The sequence below is a fragment of the Nyctereutes procyonoides genome, unplaced genomic scaffold, assembly GCF_905146905.1.
Source record: "Nyctereutes procyonoides isolate TBG_1078 unplaced genomic scaffold, NYPRO_anot_genome, whole genome shotgun sequence".
Classification (NCBI taxonomy): domain Eukaryota; kingdom Metazoa; phylum Chordata; class Mammalia; order Carnivora; family Canidae; genus Nyctereutes; species Nyctereutes procyonoides.
The window spans coordinates 30,398,691-30,417,136 of NW_026575044.1; the positions used below are offsets into that span (position 1 = coordinate 30,398,691).

The following is an 18,446-nucleotide window of genomic DNA, read 5'->3' on the forward strand; positions in this document are numbered from 1 at the left end:
ACAAAATTACAATAATGATGCTGCTACCATCACAATTTGTACCAGAATAAGGTTTAAATGAGTTAAATGCCAGTTTGCTCAATTAATAGGTAATCTGTGAACAATTACTTTGAGAAAAATGCCCTGTTAAAAATTATGACAAATTCACAGGTTGTATCTTTCAGTCTCTGTTCTCAACAAGTTTATAATCTATTAAGATCTACCATCAGTTTGTTTGGCCTTTCTACCCAATTTAAGTTAATTTCTTTCTCTTCAAACCAGCACCTACCAAGAAAATTCCAACAGGAATTTGACTTTCAAAGCTGAATAGAACCTTCATTTTCAAAGAAGAGGTATGTCAAATTTACTCTACCTGTTTTGCACAGCATCTGCAGCTACCAGAAAACTTCCTCATGATATTTTCAAGGTCTAAGGCCCGTTCAGGACATGCTCTCTCTCTTCTAGTCACATTTCCACGACAGAGAGGACAATGTATTCCGCTTTCTCTCATTGCAGTCAGGAAACATTTTCTACAGAAACTAAACCAAACATTGTGACATGTCAACTACAGAAAAAAAGACTCTTTTCATTTCTATGATTAAACACAATCATGTGGATATGGATATGTATTCATGTTAAATGAGTTAGGCTATTTAAATGTACTCATAGAATTTTAAAAATTATACACATATTTCTCAGAGTCTAAGGTTAATAATTAAACTAAATGGGAATATAAAAGATATTGCACTCAATTATGCTTTAAACTTTTTAACATAATATATGAAAAATAAGTATTAACACTACATAACATTATCAGAGGAAGGATGGTACAAAGCAATGACTGATTGGCTTCTCCTGTATCATTTAGTAACTGTTATCTTATGCAACACATTCAGTGATACTAGATCTCCATTTCTTCCCCTTATAAAATGAAAGAATAGACCACATCAGCTTTTGTCTCAAACTGATATACTTCAAGATATTCCACAAGATATTAATAGGTCTACCACCAAATAGTGCATAAATTGATTTGGGAAATTCTAGGATAACATTCAAGTTTTTCTGCTAGGAAAAATGTTAGGTATTACTCAAACTTATATTGCCAGGAAATATGAAAATTTCCCACAACAATGTGCAATGGAACACAATTTGAGAAATATTTAAAGACCCTTCGTGCTCTAAACATCTCTAAACGTTCTAATTAGAACCAAACTCACTAAAAATCTTGATTTCTTTTCTCCTAACACAAATAACAAACTTGATCATTTAGCTTTAAAAAAAAAAAATAGGGGATCCCTGGGTGGCTCAGCGGTTTGGCGCCTGCCTTTGGCCCAGGGCACGATCCTGGAGTCCTGGGATCGAGTCCCGCGTCGGGTTCCCAGCGTGGAGTCTGCTTCTCCCTCTGCCTGTGTCTCTGCCTCTCTCTCTCTCTCTCTCTCTCGCCCTCTCTCTCTCTTTCTATGTCTATCATGAATAAATAAATAAAATCTTTTAAAAAAATAGATAAATGACAGCCATCTGCATCTGGAGTCCAGAAGTACATATAAATTTAATCCAATCACCTATAAATGCAAATATTCATTCTTTCTCCTCTAATAAAAGTTGAGAGCAAACAGGTAATAAGTGATCATAGAAAATGAGTTTCCTAACTATGTAGCATTGAACAAGTCACTTTTCCCTCTGCAGTTTCCTCACCCATAAAATACTTACAGTTGAAACAACTGTTCAGAGGATTAAAAGAGGTAATACAGTAAAATGCTTATCACAGTATTTTTGACAGTTACAAAGTCCTCATAGTAACTAATATCACTAACATAGAATTTGATATGAGTATTAAGGCCACAAATTAAAATATTAAAAATAGGGGATCCCTGGGTGGCGCAGCGGTTTGGCGCCTGCCTTTGGCCCAGGGCACGATCCTGGAGACCCGGGATCGAGTCCCATGTTGGGCTCCCAGTGCATGGAGCCTGCTTCTCCCTCTGTCTGTGTCTCTGCCTCTCTCTCTCTCTCTCTCTCTGTGTGTGACTATCATAAATAAATAAATAAATAAATAAATAAATAAATAAATAAATAAATAAATAAATAAATAAATAAATAAAATATTAAAAATATTTATCATCATAAGAAAAAAATTCATCATAACCTAGAGTCAAAAAAATGCAAAGTAAACATGACTGAGATACCATCTTTCAGCTGTCAAACTAAAAACTGGCTTTAAAAATAATAACCAGTGTTAGAAGAGATATAAAAGACAGGAGTAATCTATATTTCTGGGTAACAATTTGTCAGTACTTATCAAAGTCTTTAAAGAGGGCATCCTAAAAGTCTTAGTGCCATTCTGAACTTTAATAATTTTGGAAAGTATGAAAACTAGAAAGCTACAAAATCATCATTTGTAAGTTCAACTGTTAAAAACTGAAATTTAATTGTCTATATATTTTGTAGATTCTGAAATAATAAGTTTTTAACTTAAATTCCTTGTTTCAGTCACTGTTTGCATTCTGTAATCAAAGGGACTGTCAAAGAGGGAAAAAAAAGAAGGGAGAATGAGTCAGAAAAAAAAAGGAAGACTAACCGGAGCAATGGTCTAGACCATGGAAAGGTCTATATTAAGGAGTCAGAAAAAAAAAGGAAGACTAACCGGAGCAATGGTCTAGACCATGGAAAGGTCTACATTAAGGCAGGGGTAGGAGAAACAGAGGATCTCTACTTCAGAGACACAGTTCTCAGTTTCTGATTGTGTATATAGGGAGCTTCCTATGTTAACAAATAAAATCAACAGAATTGTTTGACAATTACTTGTGGGAGGATGAGAAAGATAAGCATTTCTAACCTAGAAGAGTAAGTAAAAGGCAATTAATTGTATTAGCCAAATTAAGAAATATTGGAAGAGCTGGTTTGACAGAGGAAAGATAGATGCAAGTTCAAAGTACCTACAAAAACCTCAATGCATGATATTCAGTTAACAACTAGAAATATGGATCTGGGAGTTACGGAGAAAAATATAGAGGGCTGATAAAGTGCAAAGAGCACTAAAGAATCTAGAGAAATATAAACATTTATAGGAGAGTTCAGAGAGAAGAGTCAGAGAAAAAGAAGACTAAGTAATATTAGAGAAGACAAGTTTAATAAGCTATCAAAGAGAAATAATAAAAAGATGAAAGTAAAACTGTCACCAGATAATTAAGTTAAACTTTCCTCTTTATTTTTTTTTAATAATTTTTATTTTATTTAATTTATGATAGTCACACAGAGAGAGAGAGAGAGAGGCAGAGACATAGGCAGAGGGAGAAGCAGGCTCCATGCACCGGCAGCCCGACGTGGGATTTGATCCCGCGTCTCCAGGATCGCGCCCTGGGCCAAAGGCAGGCGCTAAACCGCTGCGCCACCCAGGGATCCCAAACTTTCCTCTTTAAATAAGGAATTGAAAACTGTCCACAAAGTTCATAACAGCAAAATTCATTACAAAGAGATAATCATGCATAAAATGATGATGCTTGAGTGAAAGAAATGAAGTAGAACAGTAACTATTAGAAGGTAAATTAGTCAATATGCTGGCTAATTTAACAATTACTTATAAATAAAACATAAACATAGACTATTAAAAGATCTTGAAAAACCAAGATAAACAAATGCTGTAGTTAAAGGAAGCAGCTAAAATAAAGCAAAATTTCAAAACTCACTCACTGATTAAATAACTAAAATAGTAAAAATGTGGTAACACCACATACCAACCAGAATGACTAAAATGGAAAAGGTAGAAAATACAAAGTGTTGAGGGGGATGTGAGCCAACTTAAACTCCCATTTGATCTAGGAGAATGCAAACTAATACAATCATTTGGAAAATTAATACAATCATTTAGAAAACTGACAGTATCCACTATAACCCAGTAATTCCATCCCAAAGTTTATACCCAACAGAACAGTATATACAATTAGAAGAAATTTCTAGAAAGTTCACAGCCACACTACCAGTAACAGCCAACTGAAAATTATATAAATGTTCATTACAGAAAAATGAATAAATTGTAGCATATTCATAAAATGAAAACTATAAGATATTGTAATGAGAATATGGATATTATGTTGAGCTGAAGAAAGCCAGATGTAAGAGTACAACTACATGATTCTTTTAAAAAGTACAAAACATGCTTAAATGTTGAATGAATTTTTACTGAAAAAGTAAAATAAATACATTAATTTCTATTTACCACTAGCAAAAATATTGGCAATGGTTGTGAAAACAAGATTTAAAGGCATAAGATACAGAAAAGCAAGAAATAAAAATCACTTTAGAAGACAAAACTGTTTTTGTTAGAAAATCTTCAATTAACCCCCAATATTACAATACGTAGCAACTGTACAATACAAACTCTCCAATAGTAATTGTATTATTAAATATCATTAACAGAATCAAAAACAATGAAAAATATTCACATAAAAAACTAAAAAAAAGGTAATCAGGTTTAAAATTAATTAGGATTTTATTCAAAATGTAGACATAAATGAAGAAAAAAAGATTTCTAATGGAAATACACATAATAAAGTAATAAAGACAAAACAGGGCTTTATTAATAGATATTGAAACATCTTAAAGAATGGCAAGAATATATCTTAAAAAGCAAAAATGATAGGGGGGCCTACTGGATCAGTCAGTAGAGCACGTGACTTTAGATCTCAGGTTGTGAGTTCAAATCCTGTGTGTGGCAAAGAATTTACTTAAATTTTTAAATTATTTTAAAGGCAAAAATGACTAACAAAGATGCAAAAAGTGACTTACTGGAGGAGAGTTAGACTTCAATAAATGATGCTAGAGCAGTTAGATGTCCACAGGCACAAAAATGTACCTCAATCTAAGTCTACCACCTTTACAAAAATTAACTTGAAACAGGTCACAGACTGTAGTAAACTGGGAAATTGCCATACAAAGATATATTCACTTTCTAATGCCCAGAACAAGTGAATATTACCTTATATTGCAATAGCCTAGACTAAAGCTAAGGATTTGGGGGTGGAGAAACTAGCTAGGATTATCTAGAAGTGCCATCACAAGTGTCTTTGTAAGACAGGCAAAAGGAGATATGACACAGACACACAGGAGAAAGTCATGTTCAGATGAAGGCAGAGATTGGGAATGGTGTGCCCCCAGGACTTCAGGCCTCTGCCAACACCTTGATTTGGGCCCAATGAAATTAGTTTCAGATTTCTACCCTCCAGAACTATGAGAAAATAAATTCGTTATTATAACCCATCAAGATTGTGATAATTTGTTACAATAGCCCTCAGAACCAATACAGAGTTAAATGTAAAACATTAAACTACAAAACTTTTAGGGGGAAAAAAGAAAATATTCACAATACAGAGCTACACAGTTAGATTTAGTGTTAAAAGCACATTCTAAATAGAAAAAATTAAAATGGATTTCATAAAAATTAAAAAACATCTGCTATTAAAAAGATAAAAAGACAAACTACAGACTGGAAGGAAACATTTGTAAATCACATATCTAACAAAGGTCCAGTATCCAGAATACATAAAGAAGTCTTGGGGATCCCTGGGTGGCTCAGCGGTTTAGCGCCTGCCTTCAGCCCAGGGTGTGATCCTGGAGACCCAAAATCGAGTCCCACGTCAGGCTCCCTGCATGGAGCCTGCTTCTCCCTCTGCCTGTGTCTCTGCCTCTTTCTCTCTCATTAATAAATAAAATCTAGTTTAAAAAAAACTAGGATATCTACACCAATGGAGTAAAGTTAGAGAACATTTCCATCACCACAAAGATCCTTCATAAAGCCCTTTTATAGCCATGCCCACTTTTCTCTCCATCCGCCCCTCTTTAACCTTTGGAAAGCACTAACATTCTTGCGTTCTCTATTTCTATAATTTTGTCACTTCAAGATTCTTATATATTGAACTCTGTAAATAGAGTAAAAACAATTTAATTGTACACTTCAAATGGGTAAAGTATATGGTATGTGAATTATATCTCAATAGAGTCATCATCAAAAAAAGAATGTTAGGTGCTGTACAATGCTATGTAAGTAGAATCAAACACTATGTAACCTTTGGGGATTTCCCTTTCCACTCAGCATAATTCTCTGGAAATTAGGTTGCTGTATGTATCAGTTGTTCCTTTATTGCTGAGTACAATCCATGCGTGGTAGGATGTACCACCTTCTGATTAACCATTTACCCACTAAAGGACATCTAGAATAGCCAGTATCTCTCCCATGCAGAGAGCCCAACGTGGGACTCGATCCCAGGTCTCCAGGATCAGGCCCTGGGCTGAAGGCAGCCCTAGACCACTAAGCCACCGGGGCTGCCCGGATATCCTAGTTTTATTTAGAAGATGTTACCATTGGGAGAAACTGGGTCACAGTACATAGGATTTCTGTATTATTTCTTACAACTAAATGTGAATCTACCATGATCTCAAATAAATTTAACTTAAAAGCTATATAAAAAAAAGCAAAAATAATAAATCTACCTTACCAGACTTCTAAAAATTATGTCCATATACTATAATACATACTAACTTGATAAAAATCTATATAAATTTACTACACAACAAACACTAGGTTTACAATAGACAACAGAAGTGACAAAATCCCTATCCTGATGGGACTTACCGCATTATATGCATGTAGGTACTTGTGGCAGGTTTTTGTGTATATACTATATCCCCAAAAAACATTTAATAAGTAATATTAAAAACAGAAAGATTATTGAAAGGGAAGGATCTCCAAAGAATCAAATTATTCTAAGAATTCAAATACACTAAAGACAAGTACCCTATGACTTCAGTCACATGAGGAACTTAAGAAACAAATGAGCATAGGGAAAAAGGTGGGGGCAAACCAAGAAACAGACTCTTAACTATAGAGAACTGACGATTAATAGAGGGGAATTTGGTGGGGGGATGGGTTAAATAGGTGATGGGGATTAAGGAGTGCACTGGTTGTGGTGAGTGCCGGATACTGTATGGAAGTGTTGAATCACTTACTGTACACCCGAAACTAATATTATACTGTTTGTTACCTAACTGGAATTTAAATAAAAACTTAAAAAATACATAAATAAAATTTTAAAAAAGAATTCAAATATACTAAAAAGGTTTTTAAAACAATGGAAAAAGAATGCCCTCGAAGAAATAGTGAGATCAAATGAATAAGAATGGCAAATTAAGATTCAAAGGCACACATTATATATTTCAGTAGATTTCCAATGCGTCCAAAAACTGGAAAAAGTTTTCAAGAGACTCAACAAATAAAATTGAGTATCATCATAACTTTAGATAAAGAGAATCAAATATCTCAAATCTGACTGCGGAAGATGTAATAATACACAAAAGGAAAGCATTAAATAGAAAAAAATGCAAGCTTAAGTAATAAATTATAGTAATCATTAAAATATAGCCATAGAAATGATCACAATATACTTATAGCACTCTGTGAGCAGTAAAAATATAAAAATTTAATATGGAAAAACACACACAGCCTAACTAAAAAAACATTTTAAAGTGACTTCTAGGGCACCTGAGTGGCTCAGTCGGTTAAGCATCTGCCTTCAGCTCAGGTCATGATCCCAGAGTCCTGGGGTTGAGCCCTGCATGGGGCTCCCTGCTCGGTGGGGAGCCTGCTTCTCTCTCTCCTTCTGCCTATTGCTCCCCCAGCTTGTACTCTCTCTATCAAATAAATAAAATCTTAAGAAAGAGAGAGAAAGAGGGATCCCTGGGTGGCGCAGCGGTTTGGCGCCTGCCTTTGGCCCGGGGCGCGATCCTGGAGACCCAGGATCGAATCCCACATCAGGCTCCCGGTGCATGGAGCCTGCTTCTCCCTCTGCCTATGTCTCTGCATCTCTCTCTCTCTCTCTGTAACTATCATAAATAAATAAAAATTAAAAAAAAAAGAGAAAGAGAGAGAGAGAAAGAAAGAAAGAAAGAAAGAAAGAAGAAAGAAAGAAAGAAAGACCATTTTCTAGAAGCCATTTTGAACTTTATTTTTTCTTAAGATTTTATTTCTTTATTTGGGGGAGAGAGAAAGCATGTGCACAAGTGGGAAGAAGGAGCAGAGGGAGAGGGAGAAGCAGACTCCCTGCTGAGCAGGGAGCCTGAAAACCTGAGGCCTGGGGCTCAATCCCAGGACCCTGAAATCACGACCTGAGACAAAGGCAGATACTTAACCAACTGAGCCATCCTAGAGCCCCCATTTTGAACTTTATTAAACTAACAAAAAACTGCTAAAAAAAAAAAAAAAAAACATGGTTGGCAAAGATGTTGGAATACAGATATACTTTTATAGTACTAAAGGCATTTTGTAAGCTACCCAAATTTTGTGTCAAGGATCAGAACATTTATACAAATAGTAGTAACTATTTGTTGAGTATTTAAAATGTGGTAGGCAAAGTTCCGGATACCTCATATTCATTATCTTGAATCCTTTAAAAATAATACTGTAAATATTTTAAATGGTCCTTTATTTTAGTCAAGGAAATGAAGACTTTAAAAAATGAAAAGTTAAGAAACCTGTAAGAGGCTGAAGGCTAAAAGATGCTTCTTCATTAAAATACAAGGCCCTGCATGTTCCCTCTACCTCAGGGTCTTTGCCTAGAATGTTCCCTCTCCCCAGAATATTCTATACACAAACAGCCCTCCACAAACTAACATCTACACACCATTTAGATCTCTGAAAGGATCTTTGATTACCTACCCACCCACCCACCCATCAACCACCCTAAATCTGGTTTCCTTCTTATGCTCTCTATCTCAGAACCTGTGAGTTAGTAACTACAAGTTTATCCGAGTGTTTATTTGAATTAAAATATCTTACCAATGCCAGCTTCAAGGGCAGGTATCACATTTACCTGCTCACCACTCTATGTCCGGCACTGTAACACAGAGCTGAGCACTTAGGAGGCATTCATTCATATTTGTTAAAGCTATGAATGTTAATTTACCTTAATCTCCAAACTGTTAAATTGTTTAACTCAAAGAAAGAATCTAGTTTTCATGTTAAAACCATAAGCATCTTCCATGTGTAAACACTCCTCTAGAGCTGCAATCATCCTTGTGTGACAGAGCTGACAAATTCCCTTGTATTCACCCTTTGACCCAGCAATTTCACTTGAGAATTTACCTTACAGGAAAAACTCACACGTGAAATGGCATTCATACAAGTTTAATCACTGCAGCATTACTTGTAACAGCAAAAGACTAGACATAACCTAAATGTTCATCAATATGAAACTATATAAATAAATCATCAAACAATGGATGATGATTTGTTTGATGATGATTTGTTTGATGATGATTTGTTTGATGATACATCAAACAATGAAATATTAGAACACTAAATATGTTCTATGAAGTCAGGGATTTTTATCTGGTTTGTTGAATATTCTAGCCCTAGTATCTACAATACTACTAGCACATAATGGCTACTCAGTGTTGGTTGAATAAATGGAGAAAACTACAACCAAAACATGTATATACGTACTGATACAGAATGATCTCCAAAATAACATGAAAATAGCATGGTACAAAATAATGTACATAGAATGCTGTTCCTTCTGTGAAAAACAAAAAAAAATAATATTTATAACCTTTTTTATATACACATCTCTGGAAAGATATGTAAGGTTAACAGTGATCGTGGGAAACAGGACATATTACCTTTTGTAACTTTATTATTATTTTTTAAATTTTTATTTATTTATGATAGTCACGGAGAGAGAGAGAGAGAGAGAGAGAGAGAGAGAGAGAGAGAGAGAGAGAGAGGCAGAGACACAGGCAGAGGGAGAAGCAGGCTCCATGCACCGGGAGCCCGACGTGGGATTCGATCCCGGATCTCCAGGATCGTGCCCTGGGCCAAAGGCAGGCGCCAAACCGCTGCGCCACCCAGGGATCCTCACCTTTTGTAACTTTAAAATTGTAAATTACAATATTCTCCATTCACAACAATTCCTTTGGTATTAAATATCTGGACCAAAAAACTTGAAATAGATTCCTTTCCATCTTGATAATAATCTAGCTTTCTGTGTTAGATGCTACAGTTATCAAACTAACAATAATTTAATACTTGTATAGCTTTTGAAAACTGTGAAACAAATAATATTATTATTATTCACAAACATTACTTAATTTGGTCCTTACAACCACCCTGTGAAGAATATTGTTTCTACCCATTTTATAGACAAGAAACAGGGTGAAAAGAAGTTAAATGACTTGAGAAAGTTATATACCCAATAAGCTCCAACACAAACCCATTCAGTCCTTTATTCAATACTGAATGTGTATACTAGACTCCAGTAGGTAAAAGGAGACTTAGGTTGCTGCCTTTATAGAGCTTATAGTGAGAAGGATATTAGTCAAATCATCTGATTCCAAAAACATTAAGATTATAAACTGTGAAAAGTGCAAAGAAAATTATTAAGGTCTTTATCTCCAATTCTACTGTTCCTTCCTCTATACCACCAAACACCAAGTTTCCTCAGATATAAAACTGGCTTATTCCTCATCTCCCTTTGGCTGAACTATTTGAATTTGCTAAACAGAACCTATTTCAAAACAAAGTAGGGGGGTAAGGAAAATATGCAGATCAAAATTACTAAAACTGTTTTGATGTATCAAAGGAGCTTGTATCTTTAAGGACAGTTCATTACCCAAAAGCAATTTAAAAGGTTATTTTTAAGTTTCCCACAATTTTAAACTAGCACATGCCAGATGCATTTCTGTTTTACCCATTCTCCTACCAAAAGTCTGATCAATAGACACTGGGAGAGGAAAACTGTCCCACTCATCATGCTCCTGATTTTAGTATTAATTAAAAATCTAGCATTTTTTTAATAGTTAAAATTATAAAGATAAATGTCCAAAACAAACTACCAAAAGAAAAAGGTCACAGGCGCATAGGTGGCTGAGTCAGTTAAGTGTTCAATTCTTGATTTCCACTCAGGTCATGGTATCAAGATTGTGAGACTGCACCCAGTGAACGTGCACTAAGCAGGGAGTCTGCTTAGGGTTCTTTCTCTCCCTCTGTGTATCTACCCCCCACCCCGACTCTCTCATGCACATGCTCTCTCGAAAAGAAAAGAAAAGAAAAGAAAAGAAAAGAAAAGAAAAGAGAAAAGAAAAAGGTTATAAAACAGCACATGTAATATCACCCCACCTAACTGATCAAATATTAATAGATAGATGACAGAAAGGTAAAGATAAATAAATCAGTTAAACCCTTCAGTCAGCCAGCCAGTCTTTGGAAAGAATACTTCATACTGCTTACAACTACAATCAGGTACTATGATTGTGAGTTTCATTTCATTCCTTACATCTTTTTGCACTCTACATTATATCACTTTTATAAATAGAAAAATAAAACTATTTTAATTTTGGAAAGAAAAAAGTTGCAACTGTCAAGTAAGTTTTCAGTATTCCTGAGAATGGGTTTTTTAGTTTCTTATACTTCTGAAGCATAGTTGACATAAAATGTTATATTAGTTTCAGGTGTACAACATTGTGATTGGATATATTACTCAATGCCTACCACAGTAAGTATAGTCACCATCTGTCCCCACACAATATTATTACAGTACTACTGACTCTATATTCCCTATGCTGTACTTTTCATTCCCATGTCTCATTTTATAACTGAAAGTTTGTACCTCTTAATCTCCCCTTCACTTATACATGTCATCCCCCAATGGCAACCATGAGTTTGTTCTCTTATTTATGGGTCTATTTGTTCATTTGTTTTTTAGATTCTACATGTAACTGAAATCATATGGTATTTGTCTTTCTTTGCCTGACTTATTTCACTTAACATAATTCCCTCCATGTTGTTCATCCATGTTGTCACAAATGAAAGATCTCATCCTTTATTATGGCTAAGTAATATTTCATGTGTGTGTATTTTTTATGTTCATACTACACACATGCCTTCACATACATATATACACACATCTTACTTTAAAATCTAGCACTCTTTATCTTCTAGTCTATAGTCAAAATCATACTCCAAAACAACAAACTTAAAAAAAAAAAAATCAGAGATTTTAAATAGTCTTCAGGACTTAAAACTAAGTCAACCTTCTGTTACATAAGTAAATAGCATAATTGCTTTCTAATCGTGTCATTTAATATTTGTCAAGAGAATTTGGTAGTCTTAACATCCTTAAGAAAAAAAATGGTCTAGAAAAGCATTTATTAAATCAGCAAGAACCTATTTGTCTGGCTTTAAGGATTGTAACAAGTCTATAGGAAAGTAGAAATTTTAAAAGTATATATTTAGAGCATGACTGCTCAAAGAATAAGGTACCCATAAAGTTGTTAAAATGATAAGAAATGTGAGGCGCCTGGGTGGCTCAGTTGGTTAAGCGTCTGCCATCAGCTCAGGTCATGATCTCAGAGTCCTGGAGTAGAGACCTGTGTCAGCCTCCCTGCTCAGTGGAGAGTCGGCTTCTCCCTCCCCTTCCGCCTCCCCTTCCTCCTCCCCACTTTTGTGTGCATATGTGCTAAAATAAATAAGTAAAATCTTTAAAAATAAATAAAATAAGAAATATAAACTGAAAATTCAGGAAGAGAACCTAAAGCAGGTCGAGAGAGAATCATATTAGTATGTGCCTAATAAGAAATGAAAACTGATTTAGATTAGCTCATTTTTAAAGATGACTCCTTACAGAGATGCCCCAAAACAAACAAATTAGATTCCATCTTTAAGTGGTATTCAAGTGGCTCAGCTGGTTAAGCATCCGCCTTTGGCTCAAGTCATGATCCCAGGGTCTTGGGACAGAGCCCCCCGCCCCCCATTGGCTCCCTGTTCAGCTGGGAACATGCTTCCCCGCCCCTCCTCCTCTCATGCTCTCTCTCTCTCTCTCTCTTACTCTCTCAAGTAAATGAATTGTTTTTTTTTTTGTTTTTTTTTTTAAGATTCCATCTTTAAGAGTTTGGCAAGGTATCTTGCTACATGTAATTTTCATTGTGATGGAGTTTTCTTTTAACCATGTACAAAAGTTATTCCCCTAACCACTCAAAACAGGGAAGAGGAGGTTTGGTTCAAAGAGCCTTTGAAGATTACAACTGAAAACACCAAAAGAAATACCTTAAAACTATGCCAGTCTGTACATTCTTCTGAAACCCTACTTTGAATACCTTCTCAACTTTAATATTCTTAATTCATACTTACTTGCTTTTTAAAATACTACATCTGACCACTGCAAGGCAGCTACCTAACACTGCTAACTACTGTTTCCTTAAAATTCTTCTCAGTTTCCAAAAAAAAAAAAAAAAAAAATTCTTCTCAGTTTCCCCTGTCACACTCTATCCTGGATTTCTTCCTATCCTGTCCATTCCTTCTCGGGCTGCACTTTTCTCCACTCCAGATTTAAGTATATATTCTCCAGCACTTTGTCTTATCTAGCCCTCTGCCCTCTGCTATCTTCCAACTTACAGACCTCCCTCAGCCGCTACACTCAAACTCACAGCTTTAGTATTCCAGATCCACATAGATACTCTTAACTACTGGGCATCATCAAATCTTACATGCATCTCCTTAAAATGTCAGGAATCTCTTCTCTCCATTCCCACTATCATTACCTTGATTCAGGTTCTAACCGTTTCTCTCTCTGACACAGCAATGAATGACCTCTTCACTAGTCTCACCGCTACACCAAGAAGTTGAATCCTGTTACTAAAGTAAACTTTCTAAAATTGAAATGTGATCATGCTTCTCCTCTGCCAAAAATTATTGAGTAGGTCTCCATGGCTTTCAGGAAAAAGTTCAAATTGGCTTACACAGAAAGTTCCTGCCAACATCTCTAAACTCTATCTCTACTATATTCATCCTTTGGCTTCGGCCTGGAAACTGTCATCCTCTTAACCCCTCCTTGCCTCTGCATAAGCCATAAATCTAATCAGGGTATTTCCCAACAAACCCTGAATAACCAATTTTGATCTAAAGTATTACTTCATCCAGGAAATCTCCCCTTTAGTCATAGGCTGATTTAGATGCTGCTCTTAATGCTCACATAAAAATTTCCTCGTAAATCACTTCCATATCAATCACATCCATGCTTAGGTCTTCTCCATTAGACTATTAACACAGTCTTAACTTTTCCCCAGGGAAAGAGCACCTTGTATTCTTTGTACCAGACATACAGAAGACATTCAACAATTGCTGTTTGAAAAAATAAATAAGAATTATATAGAAATTTATATTATGATGAAGTTATTCTAATGACAATGAACTTGTTCCTTTCATTTGAATAGTCAGTGGGAAAATCCTTTGCAGTCATTGAAAGGGAAATGAAATTTTTTTATTTTCTAACATATTCAGAGTGACCCAAAGCCCTTATCACCTCATTTCCTACTACCTATGAGTCAAAAACTGATTTTGTAGCTAAATGGAAGTATTTCTAAAGGCACCAGGTTTGTCCTTTGTGAAAAAGGAGGAGCAAATGACATGGTAAACGAGATTAACAATTCTATTTCCCCACCAAACTCTTTCCAGTCAGTCAAGACCCTGTTCCACCATCACCATCCTTTCCAAATAAAACTTTTCCCTCCCTCTGCCTTCTTTTGATTCATTGAACCTCAGAGCAACTGTGTTTGTGGAGGTGGAAAGAAAAATGGGTTGAGGAGGACAGTGATAAAGCAGTTAAGTGTCCATTCTTCCTATCAACAATATCTACTCTACATTTCATTTCCACATCTAGTCTAGTCATATCCAAGTCCAATGAGATGATTAGAAAACGGTCCTCAAAAACCATCTCCACTCTCTTTTCCATACTGTTGATGTCAGGCCAAATTAGTCTGATTTAAAATGTCCCATAAGGGAAATGAACTAGAGCAAACTGCATGGAACTTTGAGGAGAGCTGAAGATTACAATGAGTTCTATGAGGTCAATGACCCAAAGGGTGACTGAGACGATTCTGTCCAGAAACACCTACTTCCTCTCAATCTGACTTCCTACCTTCCCCTTTGTCCACTCACTGCCAGCACAAGCACAGGAAAGGCATCAAGTTATAATAACGAATACGGATAGGTTAAAGGCCAAAAAGTTATACATTGTGCTGTGAAAATCTCAAAATATTTCCCTTAGCAATCTGCATTTCTTGAACCAAATCACCAAGCAATTTCGGACTGTCATTCATCTCCCATAACAGCAAAACATAACTGGCACAACTCCTATAATGAAAAGTTACATACTCCTGGCTTACATGACTGCAGAATAGGAAGAAGGTGGGGATCAGAGTCAGAAAAATGGGTATCAAACAATAATAAAACATCTGATTAAGAACCCCAAATTCAATCCATTCTTTACAAAATCATAGAAGAAAATACACTCAAAAAGAAAAAAAAAAGGTGGAGAAAGAAATATATTTATAAACTTGTGCCACTCTTTTCAGCTACTTGCAAGCACACAGAACTTTCAAATTTGAGTGTATTTTTTCAAATAAAGATTTCCAGGCTTCACCTGCCAGAAATTCTTCTGTAAATCTGGAATGGAGCCTGGGTATTGGTATGTTTACTTAAAAAGTTCCCCAAGGACTCTGATCAGCAGCCAGGTTTGTCAGATGTGCTATGTATCTTTACAAGAAGGGCTCCTTCCAACCCTGACTGACACTCAGGCCGTCTGTAAAATTATCGAAGTTCTTCCTAGAAATATGCCAAATCAGAGCACTGTGCCATCTCACCCAATCCCTTTGTGTCCCCACCCACCCACCCACCCCTGGAGTCACTGCCTTGCCTTCGGTTCATTCCATGGAACAGCAATCTTCCTTTTCTATCTCTACCTTGGTAGCAACCAAATAATAAGCAGAAGGGTAAAACAAAGGGAAACTGTCACTTCAATACCCGGAAATCCTGTCAGTTCTAACACAGGAGAGAAGACACCCCATTCTAGATCATTCCAACATGTACCGAATTTTAAAGGAAAGGGAACATTTTCCAGGGTGGCCTGGGAAGCAGGGCTGGAAGGCAAGTTAGAGAAGACTTCCTGAAGGATCTGGAAAGAAGGGCCCCAGGTTCTAAAAGAAAAGTTGAGAGCAGGGCAGGTCACAGAGGGTGGTGGGGGGAGCGGGCCCGTGCCGGCACCTTCGGCCGGTTTTGACACTCGACACCCCAGCCTTCACTCAGGTTGCTAGGAAACAAAAAGGCTCCACGTTCCCTGCCATTCCTCCCGGGCCCGGAGGAGAGGGGGGCCTCCGGGGGCTGAAGACACGACCGGGAGGAGCCCGGCCACAGCCCCGGGGGCGCGCAAGCAAGGGATGGACACCCCGAGGGCCGGGGGGTGAGGGGGGTGAGGGGGGTGGGGGGTGGGGTGCTGGGGCAGGAAGCCGGCCCCGAGCTCGGGAGGAGGGCGGGCCGCGCCCGGGGGCGCCCGGGCAAGTCGCGGTGGGCTCTGCTCCCGCCGGGCCGCGGCCGAGGGTCCGGGGCTGGACGCCGGGCCTCAACGCCCACCCGGCTCCGCGCGGGGGAGGACGCGTCTACTCACACGTGCTGACAGGCCGCGGTCCTCACGGGCGTTTTGAGCACCTCCTGACAGACAGGGCAGTAGAAATCATCTTCAGTGTAGGACGTGGCCGCGGAGAGCTCCTCGGCCATGGCGGGGGATGGGGGATCGAGGCGATGGCGGGCGGCGGCGGCGGCGGCGACAGCGGCCAAGCAGGCGGTGGCGGCCCGGGGCCCGACTCCCTACGCGAACCCGGCGGGGGGGAGGGGAATCGCGTCAGGAAGCGGCTCGCGCCAGGAAGGGGGCGGGGCGGGGGCGGGGCCGAACGCCGGGACGCTGGGGCCGCACGCGCCGGGCGGGGGCCGGCCCCCGGGCTGCTCCTCCCCCGGGGGCGGGGCCTGGCGGGAGGCCGGCCGGGAGCTTCGCCTTCGCTTTCGCTTCCACGCGGGCTCGCACGCACGCGGGAGGCCGCGTCCCTCCGCCCGGGAAGGAAGGCGACCCGGGCCCTAGCCGCCGCCACCGGCCGACGGCCTCCAGCGCCGGGCCGCTCCCTCACCTGGCTTCCCGAGGCGGCCGCGGCTCCGCCCCCGGCCCCGACCCCGGCGCCCCGCCCCCGCCCCCGCCCGCGCAGCAACCCCGCCGCCGGCTGCTGCCCTCCCAGGTCGGCGGGTGCCTGCCCCGCCCCGCCCCGCGCCGCCCCGCCCCGCCCCTCCACTCCGCGGGCCTAGCGGCTCACTTAGGAACCCCCGAGCCGCGCCGCTGAGGGAGCGGCTCTCCCGGCGCGCGGGGGTGAAGCGGCGCTGCGGCTCCTCGGGCTCCGCGTCCGGCCGCTGCTGCCTTCGCCGCGGAGGCCGGGAGGGGAGTGGCGAGCGGAGCGCTCAGGGTTCAGCGGCCCGAAGGGGGCCGGGCCCGAGGCTCATCATGGTGCGCCGGCCTCCCGCCGCCCCTCCGGCCGCTCTCCGTGGCATTGCGCCGCCCGCCGCCGCCCGGGGTCGGGGAGGGGTGGGTCACCGAACACAGGAGGGCGGCGACCGGGGGCACCGAGGGGTGAGGAGGGGGCGGGGCGGGGCGGGGCGGGGCGGGGAGGGGAGGGCGGCCTCCATAGCAACCGGCGCGTGGCTCGCGCCGCAGGTTGTGACCTCAGCAGCTGGGAGTCCTCCCGTACCCCCGCCCCGCAGCCTCCCTGCGGCGGGGACCCCCTGTCTCACCGCTGCTGTCGAGGATACGGGGTTTTTCAGGAATTTTTTTCCTCACAAAACACCGTCTAACGTTAAAGGCATGGATGGTCCTTGCCATTTGCCTTTGACAGGACGTACGTCAGGATGTGTTAGGAAGCAAGTAATATACCTTTGCGGGGTTTTGATCCTTTGGGGAGGGAAAGCTAAAAATAAGCTCCCTGGAGAGGGTTTGAACTTTCGCCCTCGACACGAGTCTGACGAGTTACAGTCGCAGGTGGCAGTCTTCCGCCATCAATACTTTTTTGGATAGCTTTGAAGAAAAGTGAGGTAGAAGCATGGATCTAAGCATTTCATCAACGTTGTTCACTATTTAAATGTTTGTGGTTTTTTTTTTTTTAATGAGCCCTTAGTTCCCAGATATAGCCACACAATTGATAAATCAGAAGATGGGGCCACAACCACATGAAAGGAGCTACGGAAAATCTGGAACCTCATAAAGCATCCTCAATTGGCTTCAGAAAAAAAAAAAAAGGATTTCATTACCATGCTAGCTTAAAGCTCTCCACCACAGTCTCTGAATCAGACGCAGGAGCCATTGAATAGTTAATGCAGGCCTGTCATTTATTGTCTACATTGCCCTTGGAACTGTTAGATGTTACACTGGTGTCATGAACTTTGTTCTCAACTAGTTTACACTCTTGGGTGTCTAACAAAAGGCCAAAAAAAAAAAAAAAGGATATCTGCCAAAGTATCATTTTTCATAAACAGAGGCTCTAATGAGGATAGGAAGTGGAATGATTGGATTTGTATAGGTTTACAGAAAAATCTGATTGAGGAGATGGGTCTTTTT

The 18,446-nt window shown here is 39.8% G+C and overlaps 1 protein-coding gene across 1 annotated transcript in view; it reads right to left on the reverse strand.

Annotated features, from left to right (window-relative positions):
• RNF138 (ring finger protein 138) overlaps positions 1-16,681 on the reverse strand; it is a 35,112-nt gene extending 18,431 nt beyond the window's left edge. The window contains exons 1-2 of the mRNA XM_055324557.1: positions 16,461-16,681; positions 353-518 (exon numbers count right to left, since the gene is read on the reverse strand). Coding sequence (XP_055180532.1) covers positions 353-518; positions 16,461-16,570 — 276 coding nt within the window. The 5' untranslated portion in view covers positions 16,571-16,681. The remainder of the gene's footprint in view (positions 1-352; positions 519-16,460) is intronic.
• Between the last annotated feature and the right edge of the window lie 1,765 nt (positions 16,682-18,446).